We start from the raw sequence: 18,928 nt of genomic DNA, 5'->3' as shown, positions 1-18,928 counted from the left end.
ACTAAAGTCTGACTCTGTGGATCGCATACAGTCACGTGTCTACCTATAACAGCATGTTATAAAAACAAACTCAGTCCATCAGCTCAAAGGATAATCCCGAGATCACGGGAGCGTTGAGCAAAAGCAATGTCAGAACTCTTCAGTATGCCCCACGTCTATAGTATGCCGTATGGTCTAAGCTACCATATAAGCTATAGTTTCGGTTATCGCTTAATATTAATACAAATTTTGTCCACACATCAACGGATCAAGTAGCGACATAATGTGTACGTTTATACTTAATTACAAAAAATCTGTCAAATACGAACTTTTATAAAGGCAAGAAGCTGTTTATCATCGTGCCTAAACTCCCCAAAAATCACTGCAGCGCACTGCCTAAAATAAAATCGCTGTTACGCAGCGCCCTCGTGTGGCTCATCGGTGTTATGTAAACTGTAATGTAGCTCAAGCTCCTTTCATATTCAACTTTTCCGACCCATTTTAACAACCGCTACTGAAGAGGCAAGACGTCGCGTAGATGGCGCTATTTACTTATAAGATTAACATGCCTTTATTATCATTGAATAGTCACACAAAGAAATTGGTAGTGCTACTTTTAATTCATTGCAACTATCACAAGAGTAACAATGTATTTAAAGATATTTCATTAAATCTAGACATCTGTAAGTTTTAGACATATTTTATTATGAATTACACGTCCATTAAAAGATTTGACTGCAAATCAAATCCTTATCCTTACGACCTTGGATAAGATAAAAAAAAACCGGGCGAAATAAATAATCAACTTCAAGCCCTTTAAAATAGTTCAAGAAATTATTTTCTTAAGATGTAATAAAATACCATGGATTCGTTAAAATATTTCGAAACAATTTATATTTCCAGATAGGCCATGAATTAGAATATTATGATATTGGTGATTTTAAAAAGCATTTAACTTTAAATTATAAATTATTTTTGATTATGTTTGATCGTAATCCATATATCAACTTATTCTTATATTTACTGATTGTTTTTTAGTTAATACCTGAGGTGTAATAAGCTTTATTATATTTCTGTATACCCTCTATTTTCTGTAAAACACTTCGTAAGATCTGTTTGATAAAGTGCTACAATATTAAAGTTATAATTTTAAGTTCATGGTGACGGATAACCTGGACCAGCCGCAGCTGACCCGAGCCTGTTAGCATCCTGGTGTTAGCCCGCATCAGCTAACGGGGGTATATGGTGGGGGTTAACGGATTTAGACATGTAACCTAGATGTTAGTTAAGGTAAAGCATTTTGTGAGCTGTAATTCCTATAACAGCAGATAACATATAACAACTCCGGTGACTTGTTCGGTTTAATACAGCTGCTAGATCAGTGAATTATTTGGTAACTAGGTAGTTACCTACGGTAGCCGGTTAGCTAGCTTGCTAGGCAATTTGGCCAAAAATGGCTTGAGTTAAGTTATTTTTTCTTTTAGAAAGAATTTGCAAGAATTGCAAAGGCTGGCTAGCTGGTCTGTATCTGACAATGTATCAAACTAATAGAGAGGTTTTGTGTTTGACGGGTATTTCTAATGGTTGGTAGGTAGATAAGCGAGCTGTGGGCAGCGTTTGTCTTGTGTTGCTTATGCTACGCAGCTCTGGGGTCTGACTAAACACATTTAGCTTGAAACAGAATAATGTCTGTCTAGATGGTTTGCTAAATTAGCCTTCGTTCACATTAGACAGCTAAAAACGTATTAAAACATCACTTGAATAAATATCAGTTAGTCCAGCTGATAAAGCGATGATGTGCCACAGCAGTCTGACGGAGGCAGGCCAGTTAGAGACATAACGAAGGAGCACTAACGTCTGTCTGTCTGTCTGCCTGTCTGTCTGTCGGGGGGACGTGAACAGTCGTGGGCAGGGTTGTCTGAATGAAGCTTGTTTCTCGCGGCTTCATTTTGAGTTGAAACGAAGTCGCAATGGCTAAACTCCAACGACAAGGTAACGGACTGCAGTCTAAAGTTTCCAAGAGTTTTCGGGGGACGGCGGCGAGTTTTGCCGACCAAGAGGGACGAAGTTCTGGTTCCGACCTGGAGCCCAACGGCTGTGCCAACCCAGAGAGACAGACCGATAAATACGGATTCGTTGGCGGCTCGCAGCAGTACACTACAGACCCGTGAGTATGGGCTTCATTATGTCCAGCTCTGCAGGGTAGACAGACCGGGTGTCCTGCAACTAATGCAACCTGCTAACTGTCCTGCACCTTCCCCAACGTTAGATCCTCATACCTACATGGCTCTACATCACGGGATGCATCATCTGATCCCAGAAGTTTATTTAGAAGCACATTGCTGTGGCTGTGGTACCGTTTTGTGTTGGGAAGCGCTTCGGTGAACATCTTTATTAAAACAACCGGATGTCTATAACATTCCTGTCTGTCCATTAACGTCCTTACTCCAGTTCTTACTGCATGGACGTCCTTACTCCAGTTCTTATGGACGTCCTTACTCCAGTTCTTACTGCATGGACGTCCTTACTCCAGTTCTTACTGCATGGACGTCCTTACTCCAGTTCTTACTGCATGGACGTCCTTACTCCAGTTCTTACTGCATGGACGTCCTTACTCCAGTTCTTACTGCATGGACGTCCTTACTCCAGTTCTTACTGCATGAACGTCCTTACTCCAGTTCTTACTGCATGGACGTCCTTACTCCAGTTCTTACTGCATGGACGTCCTTACTCCAGTTCTTACTGCATGAACGTCCTTACTCCAGTTCTTACTGGAGCTGCAGTTCTCTCCTGGTTTTGGTGTGTTCGTACAGACTGTGAAATGCTAGTCGCCCACTGGCCAGTGGCCTTATTTTAGGTCTGACCCCAAATCTCCAAAAATGATACATTAAAGAATGAACGAGTAGTTTAAAATAAAACTTGGCATTTTCGTTAACTCTTTATAGTATGTTTCCAAAATGCACGCAACAGCTTGTATCCAGCCTCTATGATGTGATTAATTATTTAATGTTCTTTCGTTTCCTAATTGAATGTCCAACCCATTTCCTGCTGGATCCAGATGTTGATGAATGCCTCGTGTTTTCTGTGTGATGTGGTTTTCTTCACTGTAGCCAGATATTGCAGTTCTGTTTTTATGGCTATGTTTGGTTAGACCTACAGAGGAAAATATGGTATAACATTTCTAAGTCTTAAGATTTGGCACAAATGTCCAAAGGGAAAGTAATTTTCCTTGTGTCTCCAGTGAATGGACCTGTTATTTCTCCAGCACAATTCCACAAAATCTGTGGGACATCTTTAAGGTTCACATTTTAGAAAGGATCTGGCACAGCTCATCTGATAAGATGCCATAGAGATTAGATTGGATTGGATTGGATCATATGTTTTATTACTATATATTTTTAAATTTATGGACAGTTAAAAATGGTTTAATATCAAACTACCTAAGCTCTTCTGTTACTTTGGTGCTTTTGAATGTGATCTGGAGTTGACTTCTATCTCCCAGGGCCTCAGAAAACAGAAAGACCCCGTGCAGCAGTGCAGCCCCTCCTGTCTTTCTCGGCCCATCTCGGTCTGGGGTCCCGGGAGGATCCTGGTGCATGCGGAGGCGTTTGGCTGAGATGAAAATGGAATGTGGTTTCTTTTAAAGGGGGTCTTTGAGCAAGTCTGTAGTCTGGAAGCCGTCACGTAACAGAACTTCTGTGGAGGCCAAATGACATTTTACTCTGAATAGGGAGATATTGGGCGTGACGTCTCTGATCCAGACTGCATGTTCGCCTGAGATTCGACTGTCCTTCTCCACAGAGGGAACAAAGTCCATTCAGACACATCGACATTCATGGAGACACTGACTTATGGGCTTTGGCAAGTTTGTTTGCTGTTATTCTTCCAGAGCAGTTTTCTGCTACCATGGAGATGAGGCTACAGGGTTCGGGCCCACAATTCACCTCTGCGGTGCACTACAACATCCTGATAGGCCGTGAAGGATACAGGAGGTGCTGTGTGTTTGGGCTCGCTGGGTTTTACGACAAAGCTTTGAAAGACCTTTGTTCTTCTCACACCCGAGCTCAGGCTGTGGACAGCTGGTGAGGCTGCCCCGCTAATCACGATAAACCCATTAACAACCTGACCCATAAAGGGCTTTACCTGCTAGTGCAGGTAGAGCAAGGTGCTAGCAAGACCAGCATCCAAGTTTCCAAGTGTCCGGTTTCCAAGCATTGCATACAGTGCTGAAAACAAATCAAATGATGGGCCTGGTTTGCTAGAGCTGGTCTGTGAGTGAGATGCCCGCCTCTCTGACCAGCACAAGTGTCACTTCGTTTTGTTAGCAGCATGGGCCTCGCTGCCAGTAGGAATGTCTGTGGAGGAAAGAGGGCAGGAGGCAGCTCTGTGTGTGTGTGTGTGTGTGTGTGTGTGTGTGTGTGTGTGTGTGTGTGTGTGTGTGTGTGTGTGTTCTCTGAAGAGCTCCAGCGAGGCGCCTCTCCTATTTAATGTCAGTCCTGGCCTGGTTGTTTTTCTATTTAATCATAAAAAGAACCTTAAATCACAAACAGGAGTAAAGCAAACAGAGCAGTGTTTGGTCAGTCTCTCACACAGCTGTACACCCTGCACTATCCAGTTATCGGATAGCCTTTATAATCCTGGCTCTTTAATTTGTGTGTGTGTGTGTATAGGAGTGTCCTCTACACAGCCTTACACAGACAGGGCCGAACCTTCTGAAGCCACCAGCTGCCTCTTTGACGGGCTTCGTGTGTCGTTCTCGCAGTGCAGTTTGGAAAGCTTGCACATGTCAAACAGTCTCTTTGAGACTACATCACCCACACAACCTTTCCACTCCATGTTTGAGTGTTAGAAAACACCACACAGCACTTAGTCTTTCCCAGCTGAGATCCCTTGGTATATGAGCTGCGTTTTGGTCAGTGTAGTTTTAATCCCTTTATTTGAGGAGGTTTGCCTAAAGCATCTGAATACCTGAAGTATTGCGATAGTTTTGCATTACAGCACCTCAGTACCTTAGCAGGTCTTCAGCTTTCTGTTTCTCCAGAATTGCAGCAGTGATCTGTCTCGCAACATGACTACAGATTGTGTACTGGAGCTGCGTTGGGGCCCACCCTGTAAAGACTGAGTGGCAGAGGGCCCACCCTGTGAAGACTGAGGGGCAGAGGGCCCACCCTGTGAAGACTGAGGGGCAGAGGGCCCACCCTGTGAAGACTGAGGGGCAGAGGGCCCACCCTGTAAAGACTGAGTGGCAGAGGGCCCACCCTGTAAAGACTGAGGGGCAGAGGGCCCACCCTGTGAAGACTGAGGGGCAGAGGGCCCACCCTGTGAAGACTGAGGGGCAGAGGGCCCAAAGTGTGCAGGCTGAGGGGCAGAGGGCCCACCGTGTGAAGGCTGAGGGGCAGAGGGCCCACCGTGTGGCAGGCTGAGGGGCAGAGGGCCCACCGTGTGAAGGATGTGGGGCAGAGGGCCCACCGTGTGAAGGATGTGGGGCAGAGGGCCCACCGTGTGAAGACTGAGGGACAGAGGGCCCACCGTGTGAAGACTGAGGGGCAGAGGGCCCATTCTGTGAAGGCTGAGGGGCAGGCCCATGTCAGGGCAGCATGTCTTCGGCACACTCATATCATCATGTGTGTGTGTGTGTGTGTGTGTAGGTGGTGTGCATGCCTGTGTGTAGAAGAGACCCCTTATCCGTGTTCTACCCCCACAGTGCTGCTTACATCCCCCCAGAGGTGCTGAGACACAGGGAGGCCAAATGGCTGGAGATGCTCAACGACTGGGACAAGTGGATGAGCAAGAGACACAAGAAGGTGAGCAGTCGGACCCGCACACGCACAGTCGGACCCGCACATGCCGCCTGCCACCCAAACGCGGACCAAACGCGTGCGGTGAGAGGTGCAGAGATGAAGGACCACAGAGCTCGTAGCTGAAGAGTCTCTTCCCCTCTCTCTCCCTCTCTTCTTCACTCTTTATCTTTGCATTTCTGCTGTCAGCTTACTGTGGATGTCTTCAGGTTAGGGATTATTTTTAAATCACCAGCATGTTCATTGCCCCCCCGCCCCCCCCCAGGTGAAGCTGCGATGTCAGAAGGGGATTCCCCCGTCTTTGAGAGGCCGTGCCTGGCTCTACCTGTGTGGAGGGAAGGTTAAGAGGGAGCAGAACCAAACCCGGTTCAAGGTGGGCCGCTTGTCTCCGCCTGTCTCTGCCTGTCTCCGCCTGTCTCTGCTTGTCTTCAACTGTCTCTGCCTGTCTCTGCCTGTCTCCGCCGGTCTCTGCATGTCTCCGCCTTTCTTCGCCTGTCTCTGCATGTCTTCAACTGTCTCCACCTGTCTCTGCATGTCTTCAACTGTCTCTGCCTGTCTCTGCCTGTCTCTGCCTGTCTCCACCTGTCTCCGCCTGTCTCCGCCTGTCTCCGCCTGTCTCTGCATGTCTCTGCATGTCTCCGCCTGTCTTCGCCTGTCTCCGCCTGTCTCACCACTCACCTTAGACTGATGAACATTATTATCGTACATGGCCATAATTTAAATGTGACTGTCCTGTGCATATTGCTGTTCTGTTGCACTATGACCCTTTAGCACATTGTGCTTTTTAAATCACTTTGTGTTAGTGATTGTGTTAGTTAATCTGTGGTTAATTAAAGTTCATACAGTGGACAACACTGCATTTCATTTTTGGCCACACAAGCACAACACAACCAAATTCAAAACTATTTAAACTATATATAAACCCAAACATAAATGTATATCCAAATATAAACTTCTCAAAATGCCACTTGAAAGGTTTGTAATTGGTTTGCAGTCTGGAAATGAATGCGTGATGATGTGTGATCATGTGACCTCTGGTAGAGAGTGTAAACTCATGCAGAAGAATCGTGTTAGACAGCTTTGCTAGTATTTAGGCTTCACACCAAATGAACAGAGTTAGCAGTGCTGTCTAGAAACCCAGCTGCTCTACCGAGTTGATGTTGTAACTGAGTAACTGTACATTAACCAATCCAGTTAGTTTCTTTTGTTTTCTTTTCTGTGTTCATTTGCTATGTTCTAGAACATTCTAACACCAACATTAGTGTGTGTCTGTGTGTGTGTTTGTAATGTGTTTTGCACTCTAAACGAATGGTCCTTCTTTGATTTTACATACTTCAGTGGTCTTTCTGATAGGATGATGAGCATCTGAGTTCTTTAAGCTTTGTTTACTGGTTCCTTAAGCAACGCAGAGTTTGTCCATCTGTGCCAGGAGTTGGACATACAGCCTGGAGACCCCAAGTGGCTGGATGTGATTGAGAAGGATCTTCACAGACAGTTCCCCTTTCATGAGATGTTCATGGCTCGGGGAGGCCATGGGTGAGTCCTCCCTCTCTCTCTCACTCACTCTCCCTCCCTTCCTCCCTCTCTCTCTCTCTCTCTCTCCCTCTCTCTCTCTCTCTCTCACTCTCCCTCCCTTCCTCTCTCCCTCCCTTCCTCCCTCTCTCTCTCTCTCTCTCTCTCTCTCTCTCTCTCATCCTTATACACTCACTCGTCCATGTGGGCACTCTTAATGACGTGTGTGTTTGTGCGCACCCGTGTGTGTTTGTGCGCACGCGCGCGCGTGTGTGTGTGTGTGTATAATGTGTGTGTGTGTGTGTGTGTGTGTGTGTGTGTGTGTGTGTGTGTGTATAATGTGTGTGTGTGTGTGTGTGTATGTGTGTGTGTGTGTGTGTGTGTGTGTGTGTGTGTGTGTGTGTGTGTGTGTGTGTGTGTGTGTGTGTGTGTGTGTAATATGTGTGTGTGTGTACAGGCAGCAGGACCTGTTCCGTGTGTTGAAGTCCTACACCCTGTACAGACCAGACGAGGGCTACTGTCAGGCTCAGGCTCCCATTGCTGCAGTGCTGCTCATGCACATGCCTGCTGAGGTCAGTGCCCCTGGCGCTTAGCAACCGACAGCCTCGGTGAGGTCACACAGCCAGATAGTTTCACCGGGACGGTTCACTCTGCCGCCCAGCCGAGAGAATGTGTTTAATATGGTGACACTCACAGACGTCCATGAAGAAGTATTCAGAGCAGAATTTGTTTATATATCTGTTTTCTGTTTGTCAGGATGCATTTTGGAGTCTTGTGCAGATCTGTGAGAAGTATCTGCCTGGATACTACAGTGCAGGCCTGGTGAGAACTCACACTGACAGCACTGTCAGCACACACCATACTCCTGCTATCCCTCTGTTACTACACACACACCATACTCCTGCTATCCCTCTGTTACTACACACACCATACTCCTGCTATCCCTCTGTTACTACACATACCATACTCCTGCTATCCCTCTGTTACTACACACACCATACTCCTGCTATCCCTCTGTTACTACACACACCATACTCCTGCTGTCCCCCTGTTACTACACACACCATACACCTGCTATCACCCTGTTACTACACACACCTTACTCCTGCTATCCCTGTTACTATGCACACCATACTCCTGCTTTCCCCCTGTCACTACGCACACCATACTCCTGCTATCCCTGTTACTACACACACCATACTCCTGCTATCCCTCTGTTACTACACATACCATACTCCTGCTATCCCTCTGTTACTACACATACCATACTCCTGCTATCCCTCTGTTACTACACACACCATACTCCTGCTATCCCTCTGTTACTACACACACACCATACTCCTGCTATCCCTCTGTTACTACACACACCATACTCCTGCTGTCCCCCTGTTACTACACACACCATACACCTGCTATCACCCTGTTACTACACACACCTTACTCCTGCTATCCGTTACTATGCACACCATACTCCTGCTGTCCCACTGTTACTATGCACACCATACTCCTGCTATCCCTGTTACTACACATGCCATACTCCTGCTATCCCTGTTACTACACACATCATACTCCTGCTATCCCTGTTACTACACATACCATACTCCTGCTATCCCTCTGTTACTACACATACCATACTCCTGCTATCCCTCTGTTACTACACACACACCATACTCCTGCTATCCCTCTGTTACTACACACACACCATACTCCTGCTATCCCTCTGTTACTACACACACCATACTCCTGCTGTCCCCCTGTTACTACACACACCATACACCTGCTATCACCCTTTTACTACACACACCTTACTCCTGCTATCCGTTACTATGCACACCATACTCCTGCTGTCCCCCTGTTACTATGCACACCATACTCCTGCTATCTCTGTTACTACACACACCATATTCCTGCTATCCGTTACTACACATACCATACTCCTGCTATCCCTGTTACTACACACACCATACTCCTGCTATCCCTGTTACTACACATACCATACTCCTGCTATCCCTCTGTTACTACACATACCATACTCCTGCTATCCCTCTGTTACTCCACACACCATACTCCTGCTATCCCTGTTACTACACATATCATACTCCTGCTATCCCTCTGTTACTACACTCTCACTGTCCCTTTCTCGTTTCTTTGTCTTTATTTGCAATGCAGTTATCACAACAAGAATATGGATTAATTCATCAAGATTTAGCCGTAAATCTTTCTAGCTTAGATTGATAACACAGTGCTGTGTACATACATACACACACACACACACACCCCCCTCCACACACACACACACACATACAGCTGAATTTGCTGATGTAGAAAGGCATCTTGCTGAAGTTCAAGGGTCACACTGCAGGGCTGCCTGTCTCATGATGTCTGGAAGTGGAGCTGTCCATTAATGAACCTTCAGTTCGTTAGGCTGATCTTCAACGAGCCTGTCTTAACAAGATACAGCAGCCAGAAAAAACTCAACTCTACAAGGTTTTAAATGTAGGGGAGCCATCAAATGTAAATGTGTTTATACATTAGGGAAGCTTAAAGACCTCCACTGACATCATTGTCAGCCTCATCTCTGCTGCCTGTGTGGCCCGTGCTCTGTGATGCAGCATGGTTGGGCTGTGCTGGGTTAGGAGTACATCACACTGGAGAAACAGCAGGTGGCGGTCTGTGTGCTGGGTTAGGAGTACATCACACTGGAGAAACAGCGGGTGGTGCTCTGTGTGCTGGGTTAGGAGTACATCACACTGGAGAAACAGCAGGTGGTGCTCTGTGTGCTGGGTTAGGAGTACATCACACTGGAGAAACAGCAGGTGGTGCTCTGTGTGCTGGGTTAGGAGTACATCACGTTGGAGAAACAGCAGGTGGTGCTCTGTGTGCTGGGTTAGGAGTACATCACACTGGAGAAACAGCAGGTGGTGCTCTGTGTGCTGGGTTAGGAGTACATCACGCTGGAGAAACAGCAGGTGGTGCTCTGTGTGCTGGGTTAGGAGTACATCACGCTGGAGAAACAGCAGGTGGTGCTCTGTGTGCTGGGTTAGGAGTACATCACGCTGGAGAAACAGCAGGTGGTGCTCTGTGTGCTGGGTTAGAGTACATCACACTGGAGAAACAGCAGGTGGTGCTCTGTGTGCTGGGTTAGAGTACATCACACTGGAGAAACAGCAGGTGGTGCTCTGTGTGCTGGGTTAGAGTACATCACACTGGAGAAACAGCAGGTGGTGCTCTGTGTGCTGGGTTAGGAGTACATCACACTGGAGAAACAGCAGGTGGCGCTCTGTGTGCTGGGTTAGGAGTACATCACACTGGAGAAACAGCATGTCGTCAATATTGTGCCCTCTGTTAGCGCAGCCGTTTCATCAAAAATTAAGTATGATTTAGAGAAAGTGGTGGAGACCGATGTGATGTTTTAAAAGGCCACAGGAGATGTGGCAAAGTCTTGTGTGAAGTTTCCCTGATCCTGATGCCTGCAGCTCGCCCACAGTGTGTACTGGGATGTACTACTATACATTTTCACAGATGTATAAATATGTAATTTAATGCTTGTATGTAAAAACACTACTATCCTGGTGTTTCACAGCGGTGTTTTTGAGTTGGTGCGAGTGTTCAGTGTCACAGCTGCTGTTTGATGCATTTGGCTGCTTCACTTTCGTCTGCTGTGCACGTGTGTAATCACGTTTGCTCTGTGTAGCCGCTGGCGGAAGGTCTTCCTCCTAAATCACGGGGAAGCAGGCTGACGAAGGCTTAAGGCCCCAAACGTCCGCGTTGATGTCTTCGGGACTGTAGTAAACATTCCTGTATTACGCCACCGTCATGCAATGAACATTCAGTATTGTTTACTTCATTGAATCTGGACATTCCTGCTTGGAAACCTGTGACGATTGTGTGTGTGTTTGCATTTGCCTGTGCGGCTATATGCGTGTGCTCATGTTTCTGTCTATTCATGTGTGTGTGTGTGTGTGTGTGTGTGTGTGTGTGTGTGTGTGTGTGTGTGTAACTGCAGGAAGCTATCCAGCTGGACGGGGAGGTTCTCTTTGCTCTGCTGAACCGGGTGTCTCCTGTGGCCCATCAGCACCTGAAGAAGCAGAAGATCGAGCCGGTGCTGTACATGACGGAGTGGTTCATGTGTGCCTTCTCCCGCACGCTGCCCTGGGCCTCTGTGCTTCGCGTGTGGGACATGTTCTTTAGCGAGGGTGGGGCTGCTGCATGTTCACACACACACACACACACAACCTGTCGTACCTACACTCTCTCCACAGTCACGTTAACATGTTTGTACTAACGCACTTGTGGTCAGTACTTGTGGTCCCTCTTGTTCTCTGTTCTCACGCTGGGCCTTTCACACGCAGGAACGTGAGTCGGTTCGGTTCTGTTCAACCTGTGGTGAACTGATACATTCTCACAGACATTCTGTGTCCTTCAATGACCTCCCGCTGACACATCAGACTGGCACCGATGAAAAACATGACCGAACTCGTACAGAATGATGCACTCCTCTGTCGTGTACAGCTCAGAGTGCACACACAGACTACCGTATGTTCCACACCATCAGATAACTGTGTGTGTGTGTGTGTTTAGGAGTGAAAATCATTTTCCGTGTGGGCCTTGTCCTGCTGAAATGCATGCTGGGATCCCGGGAGAAACTGAAGGCATGTCAGGGGCAGTATGAGACTATGGAGCTTCTCCGGGCAATAGAACCACGCTTCATGGAGGAGGCCTTCCTCATCAAAGAGGTAACAAACACACACACACACACATTTAGTCTGATTGCAATCTTCACCTGAACGTTGCAAGCAGGAGCTTGCCACAAACTGAGGAAAAGCCGATGTCGCCATCTAGTGGGCAGTGTTTGTCTCTACAGTGGTGGAGCTGGAGCAAACTTGTAAGATGCTGTCAACATCTAGTTTTCCTCAGTGTTTCTGTCTGTTGTTTCTGAACATGGCAGTGTCAGTGTTTTTTACCGTAGTCACTCATAAAATATTGTGTCCCATAGAGCAGTTTGATCATGAGGAAACCAGCTGATTTGTGAGAGTAATTATTAACCATCTTCTCCGTCTGGTTTTAGTCAGAGAAAGTACTAGACCTTTACCCCACAAACTAAACCTTTCCTCCTCCCCCACCTCATGTGACATGAGGGAAACAAATTGTCACTGATTTCTGGAATGTTCCAGGCTGATGTTACGTGCAGTCTCCCTGGTATAGTTTTAATAGTGGGTGCAGTTTCACGCAGATGAAATGTCATCTCTTACATTTCATTCCGGAGCGACGGAAGATGGCAGTGTGTATAGGAGCACGTGTGAGGGCCAGCGCTGTATTTGTGTTTTTAAAGTCTCTTAAAGTTGCATTTTTTATTCTTTTGTTTTTAATAAAAAAAAAAAGTATTCTTTGTTTTATTGTGCCATGAATTAGCTGACTGCTTTTGAAAATATATGGGGTTGCAGTGATGTTCAAGTGTGATAAGTGACGGTGGGGTGGTTATTTTTTTCATAATTTTGTTTGTATATTGAAACGAATTAATAAAGTTTTTTGTAACTCTCTCTCCACCTTCCCCCTCTCCCTCTCTCTGTCTCTCCCTCCAGGTGTTGGAGTTACCCATGTCGGAGAGGGACATTGAGAAGGAACACCTCTCCCAGCTGCGCCGCTGGAAGGAGACGCACGGCGAGCTCCACTGCAAATCCCCTCCCAGAATGCACGGGGCCCGCGCCATTATAGCTGCCGAGCCCCACAGCCACCAAGACCTGCAGCAGAAGCCGACCATCGTGATGGACCCGCCCACCTCCTCCAACAGCCCCGCCCAGCCGCGTGACTCGGGCGGGACCAAGATCGGCAAAAGGCCCGTCGAGGAGAAAAAAGGGGGGAAAGTCTCCGCCTCCCCTCCTCAGACGGCCAATGCAAACCCGTCGACGCATTGTGACACATTTATCGACCAACTGCAGCCAATGCAGAGGGACACGCTCCATCAGGGGTCCAATCAGAGTCTGAGTAGTGCAGAACATGACACATACCTTTAATCAAGGAGATGTTGGGAGGAAATTGCGAGGGAGAGAAGGAGGAGCAGATGAAGCCACAATGGAGAACATAGGGGCACATCCTTGGGGAGCGTGAGTGCACATCAGGTGCTCCTGCCATCATTCTGGCCCATGAATGTTTACTGACTGTGTGTGAAGAGGCCCTCAATTCACCACAGTGTTGCTGCCAACATCTCCAACGTCCTACTCTCAGGTGACCTCATTCACTTTGACTGGACTGCAGCTCCCAGAATGCCATGGGAGCAATCATTTGGTAAGGGGTGGCTTTTTTGTTTGTAGCTCTCTCCTGTCTTTTCATTTAATGAAGAAATATATGATTTTATTTTATATATATGAACCAACTTTATTAGTGGTTACCTCTATGACGGAGAAGCTTAAACAGAGACACTCTCGTGAACTTAAGTTCAGAAGGTCTGATTAGCCCTGCCAGGATTTAAATTTTAAATATTTATTTCACTTATCAATTCTTCCCGCTGGGAACAAAATCCTGTGGAGGACTTTTATTTTATAAACTGTCCATCTCGGGTTTAGGCGGCTCAGCTGGAAGTCTCTGAAATATCACAGCTTGATGATAAGACCACGAAGCAAAATAACTCCCTAGGGGGCAGAGTCGGGCTGTTCCTGCAACCCATCGGCTGAATTGAAGGGCACTTTTAATAGCAAAGTGTTTTGTGGCCTCCATAACCCACAGGGGGCAGTGTTTCATAGCTCTTAGACCAAAGATTGCTGCTGTTTTTGTTTACAGTTCCCTCCCTAAATTAATCTGTGTGATTAAGTACAACTACTATAGCAATTATTAGAGAGTAGCAAGAGGCACAAACAATCCCAGTAAAATCAGAATAACAGCCATAGAAGAATATCGAACCATAAGCAGCTTTGTGCCAAGACAGTAAGGAGGTCACCACTGGTCAGGTGTTTGGGGCTCGGTGGAGACACCAGTCATATTTAAGTTTCAAGGAAATGTTAAACTTTTTTATTATTATTTAATAGCATTTAATTTAGGCTAGAAGTGAATGCCAAGACTTAAGAAAAATAAAGGATGTCAAAGTAAATTCCAACAGTGAACCTGATTCACTCGAGTCAGTCAGACCTGTAAACCAGTGGCCCTGATTCACTCCAGTCACACCAGAACCATTTAGGATTCGTGGGCACTGATCTTGGGAATATTTCTGGCTTTTGACTGAAATGTGTTTGCCCCTGTGGGTTAAGACAATCTTGTTTGCTGTGTTGAAAAATTAAGGATCTCTCAAATATAGACAAGCTAATCTCAAGTGCTGATCTGGCATAGCAGGCAGTCCCCATGTGTTTTTGCTCGTTTGTTGCAGTGTTTTTGTTTTGTTTTCAGATCCATTTGGTGTGTCTGCAGTCTTTTAATAGATCAGCACTGTTATTACCTGCACAATGTTTGCACATTTGCTTTAATGCTTTAAACTCTTAATTTACTGACGCTATATGTTTGTTGCATGCAAAGCTAAATTATCCTTTGTTGCTAAAGATAAAATATTTTTCTTTTCATAAATGTATTTTATTGTGAATGGCATGGCAAAAACACAGTTGAAGTTGAAGCTCTTTTTCTCCTTTTTTAAACGTCTTTGAGACGTAGGTAGACAAGTCTCTTTATATTATCATGAGAAAGCGTTCCATTCTCATACGGGTGTGGAGATGCCGTGTCTCCGTGCTGCTGTCAACCACCAGAAGCTTTAAGCTAAGCTTTTCTGGTTCTGGAGACATACAGCTGCATGGCTAAGGATTTTGCCCCTTGCCAGGCAAAGCATTTAATCCCAGAAACCCCAGAACCACTCCATAAGAGCAGGTGCTCAGTCAGAGCTGTGAATCGTCTGCATGTGAAGCTAGTGCCACCCATTCCTCAGACCCCCTCCCTCAGACTCCCTCCCTCAGATACCCCCTCCTTCATATACCCCCTTCCTCAGACCCCCTCCCTCAGACTCCCTCCCTCAGATACCCCCTCCTTCATATACCCCCTTCCTCAGACTCCCTCCCTCAGACTCCCTCCCTCAGATACCCCCTCCTTCATATACCCCCTTCCTCAGACCCCTTCCCTCAGACTCCCTCCCTCAGACTCCCTCCCTCAGATACCCCCTCCTTCATATACCCCCTTCCTCAGACCCCCTCCCTCAGACTCCCTCTCTCAGATACCCCCTCCTTCATATACCCCCTTCCTCAGACCCCCTTCCTCAGACCCCCTCCCTCAGACTCCCTCCCTCAGACTCCCTCCCTCAGATACCCCCTCCTTCATATACCCCCTTCCTCAGACCCCCTCCCTCAGACCCCCTCCCTCAGACCCCCTCCCTCAGACTCCCTCCCTCAGACTCTCTCCCTCAGACTCCCTTCCTTAGACTCCTTCCCTCAGACCTCCTCCCTCAGACCCCCTCATACGCCCTCCCTCAGACCCCCTCCCTCAGACCCCCTCCCTCAGACTCCCTCCCTCAGACTCCCTTCCTTAGACTCCCTCCCTCAGACCCCCTCCTTCAGACCCCCTCATACTCCCTCCCTCAGACCCCCTCCCTCAGTTACTGAAAGCATACTGGCGTTATTTGGGAGAGATTTTGAAGATCATTTTATTGGCCTCCAACATTTCATGATGGGACAAGTTCAACTCTGAGTCTTTGTGCCAGACCTCTTATGTCCGTATTACAGAAGGTTGTTTGTGTGGTTCAGGGCAGTGCCACTGTGGTCTGGAATGAGTGCAGATATTGAACTTTTATGTTTTCCTTCTGTATTTACACATCGTTCTAACCGCAACATAACATTCCTATGTATGCAAACAATGTTTCTGAAAAGGGGAAAAATCATTTTCCCCCCAGGATTAAATTTGATACTTTTAGACGTGTGTGAGCGGCGTGGTCTTTAACGGGCGTGCTGTCAGGTTGTGTCTGCTGTCGTTAGAGAGCTGGCCAGGCTCACAGGAAAGAGGGAGGAGGTTGAGAGAGATGGATCCAGGAGGTGAAAGAGTGATCTGTGTGGGCCGACCTCCCCCGCCCGCGCGGGGACACCTGTTCCCCTCTCCCTCTTTCAGCTCCCCGCTGAGATTTGCATGTGAACGGAGCTGCCGCTCTCCTCTCCTCTTTTCTCTCCTCCTCTCCATCTCTCCTTCTTGGCTTTCTGCTTTCTCTGTCTCCCTGGCATTTCTCAGACTCCCCCCTGCACTCTAATCGGATGTAACCCTCTATCTTTCACACTCATCCAGCAGGCTGGCTAGAAGACTTCTACCCATGATCTCGTACTGGACAAAGAAATATGAATTTACATTAGAGGACATCACTATCACATCAGTACACCTACCACAACGTGAGAATGTTCCTACAACAATGAGGGAATCAACATGAGAATAAAGATGAAATTAACAAATAATTACAAAAGAAAAATATAGTGTCCCCTACACAACCAGTCCGTGCTCTCTGTAATTGATTAGTCATTGTCTTAAATGTGTTTCACATCTGTGGAGGACTGCAGGACCACTGTGTTTCCCTGAATTTAGCCACATGTCTTCTCGTCTGCTGTTGTCACCTTAATCACAGCTGAGTTTATATTTATCATATCTCGTGGTGGGCGGGGCTATGTATTCTTCCATAAACTCACAGCCAGGTTTTATATCAGTTGATTTTTATTTGTGAAGTACTTTCTGATCACAAGCCAGTGGTGACAGCAACATAATAAAAAATGTAATTCAATACATTTTTTTATGTAACAGGACAGAACTCAACAATCTAACAAAACTAACTGGAGGACCAAACTGAGAGACTGAAGTGAGGAAGGAATCCTGTGGGTGACATGACAGAGTGGATGTTCATATTAAGCACATTTATTTACCGTACAAAGGCATTTGTATCCTGGCCATGACGTTAATATGGGGTTTTTGACCCCAGAGCGAGGGTGGAGATGGGGGTTGTTCATCCTGGAACGAGGGTGGAGACCAGGGTTGTTCACCCCAGCATGATGGGTGGACAGGGCATTTGCATAGTTCAACAAGGTTCAGCACACAGATGTGGAGTTCATTTAAGATACTAATGAAGAACATGTTTCCTGTTTTAAAAGCAGGTGGAGAAGCTCATAAGAGGTACTGAAGTTCTGGAAGGTTCCTCACATACTGTCAGTTTAACGAGGTACAGTGAGTTTACTCGGTGCACAAATTTGTAATCAATGTGAAATTTAACCAGCAGCCAATATCGAGTAGCTAAAACAAGAACAATGTGGTCAAACCTTCTGGCAGTAGTCAGGACTCTGGGTGCAGCAGTGTAACTACATCTGATCGGGCAGCAGGACAGCACAGCCCTCAAGATGTGCAGAGGACAAGGACTTACCTTTCTGTGTCATGACTAAATGTCTCAATATTAGAAGGACAGTGTTCTTCATTAGCATCGTTACCTTCATTACGGACAAAGAGATTTGTGTCAATACGTTTTAACTGAATATCCATATTACAACAAATAATTCATATATAACAAACATATAGCTGTATAATTAAGACGTTGAGTTTCCAGCTGCCTTTGGATCACATGTGAACTCTTGTTTTGTCCGTTAAATAAGAGGATGTTACTCAACATCCAGCCTTTAAGGTCCTCAGCTTCCCGTGTCTGTGCCATGCTGGTGTATTAGTAGCTCAGCGAGGATGCCGTCCTGATGTGGTTTGTTTTCCAGCAGTTAAAGCCTGAATCAGCAGTGCGTCATGCTCATTAGTGGGACGAGGGACTGTTTGTCATCTGATTATTTTGCATGTCTTTATAACCATGTGGACCGAGTCCAGCGATCAGCGATCATGCTGGGGGTTTGAAGGCCCCACTGCCATGTGCAAACCTCAGAACACCCCAGCAAGAGGGCTCCTCAATGCCTGCAACACAGGAAGGTTACTCCCTCACACACACACACACACACACACACACAGCCCTGTGTGACAGGTGGTTCTGCATGGGCTCCTGCTGTGGTAATGGATCATCAGGGGTCTGACTGTCATAACCGCCACAGGGGAGAGTGTGTTGATCCCTGAGGAGGAAGTAGAGTGGATCTTTATTACCACCGGGACACACACACTCTCTGTCCTACCGCCGCTCATCTGAACCTGGAACCTGATGATGCCAAGGTGACACCTCTGATCTGTTTTTCCTTCTTCTCTTCTATTCCCTCTGGCATTTTCCCTTTCTCCCTTTCTCTCTCTTTCGTTTTAGAACATGCTCCATTCCAGCGTGCTCTCCGTGTTCTGATTTCACGATGAAGGAAACGTGTGGGACTCTTCTGGGCAGCAGCTGGTCCTCTCATCAGCGAGGCCCCATGAGGCCGCATGGAGCCGTAAGCCCCTCCCTCTCCATGGGCCACGCCCACTGCCTGCTCCAGTACGCCCCTGCGCTACACACAGTGGGCTTCCTGCTCGAAGCCCACCTGAGTCAACGCATCACCAACCACCTGGGTGCGAGCTGGATAGTTGGAGCAGGAACACACACCAGCCAGCCCTCACACCAGCCCTCACAACATCTCTCACACTAGCCCTCACACCATCTCTCACACTAGCCCTCACACTAGCCCTCACACCAGCCCTCACAACATCTCTCACACTAGCCCTCACACCAGCCCTCACAACATCTCTCACACTAG

The 18,928-nt window shown here is 46.9% G+C and overlaps 1 protein-coding gene across 1 annotated transcript; it reads left to right on the top strand.

Moving 5' to 3' along the window:
• Nucleotides 1-1,157: 1,157 nt before the first annotated feature.
• tbc1d10ab (TBC1 domain family, member 10Ab) lies at nt 1,158-16,166 on the top strand. Its single transcript, XM_077020445.1, has 9 exons — nt 1,158-2,146; nt 5,684-5,783; nt 6,043-6,150; nt 7,207-7,313; nt 7,747-7,861; nt 8,046-8,111; nt 11,296-11,485; nt 11,871-12,025; nt 12,872-16,166. Exons 1-9 carry the CDS (start codon nt 1,950-1,952, stop codon nt 13,301-13,303), a joined length of 1,470 nt encoding a protein of 489 aa, XP_076876560.1. The 5' UTR covers nt 1,158-1,949; the 3' UTR covers nt 13,304-16,166.
• The last annotated feature ends 2,762 nt before the right edge of the window (nt 16,167-18,928 follow it).

Source organism: Brachyhypopomus gauderio, chromosome 10, assembly GCF_052324685.1.
Source record: "Brachyhypopomus gauderio isolate BG-103 chromosome 10, BGAUD_0.2, whole genome shotgun sequence".
NCBI classification, from domain to species: Eukaryota; Metazoa; Chordata; class Actinopteri; order Gymnotiformes; family Hypopomidae; genus Brachyhypopomus; species Brachyhypopomus gauderio.
This window is presented reverse-complemented; position numbering and strand designations above follow the sequence as displayed.

Excerpts from the sequence above, each read along its gene's own strand:
- tbc1d10ab (XM_077020445.1), top strand. The coding sequence starts at position 1,950 with ATGGCTAAACTCCAACGACAAGGTAACGGACTGCAGTCTAAAGTTTCC. Across the intron at positions 2,147-5,683 it reads CAGCAGTACACTACAGACCC|TGCTGCTTACATCCCCCCAG; the intron begins GTGAGTATGGGC and ends CTACCCCCACAG. Across the intron at positions 11,486-11,870 it reads GGACATGTTCTTTAGCGAGG|GAGTGAAAATCATTTTCCGT; the intron begins GTGGGGCTGCTG and ends GTGTGTGTTTAG.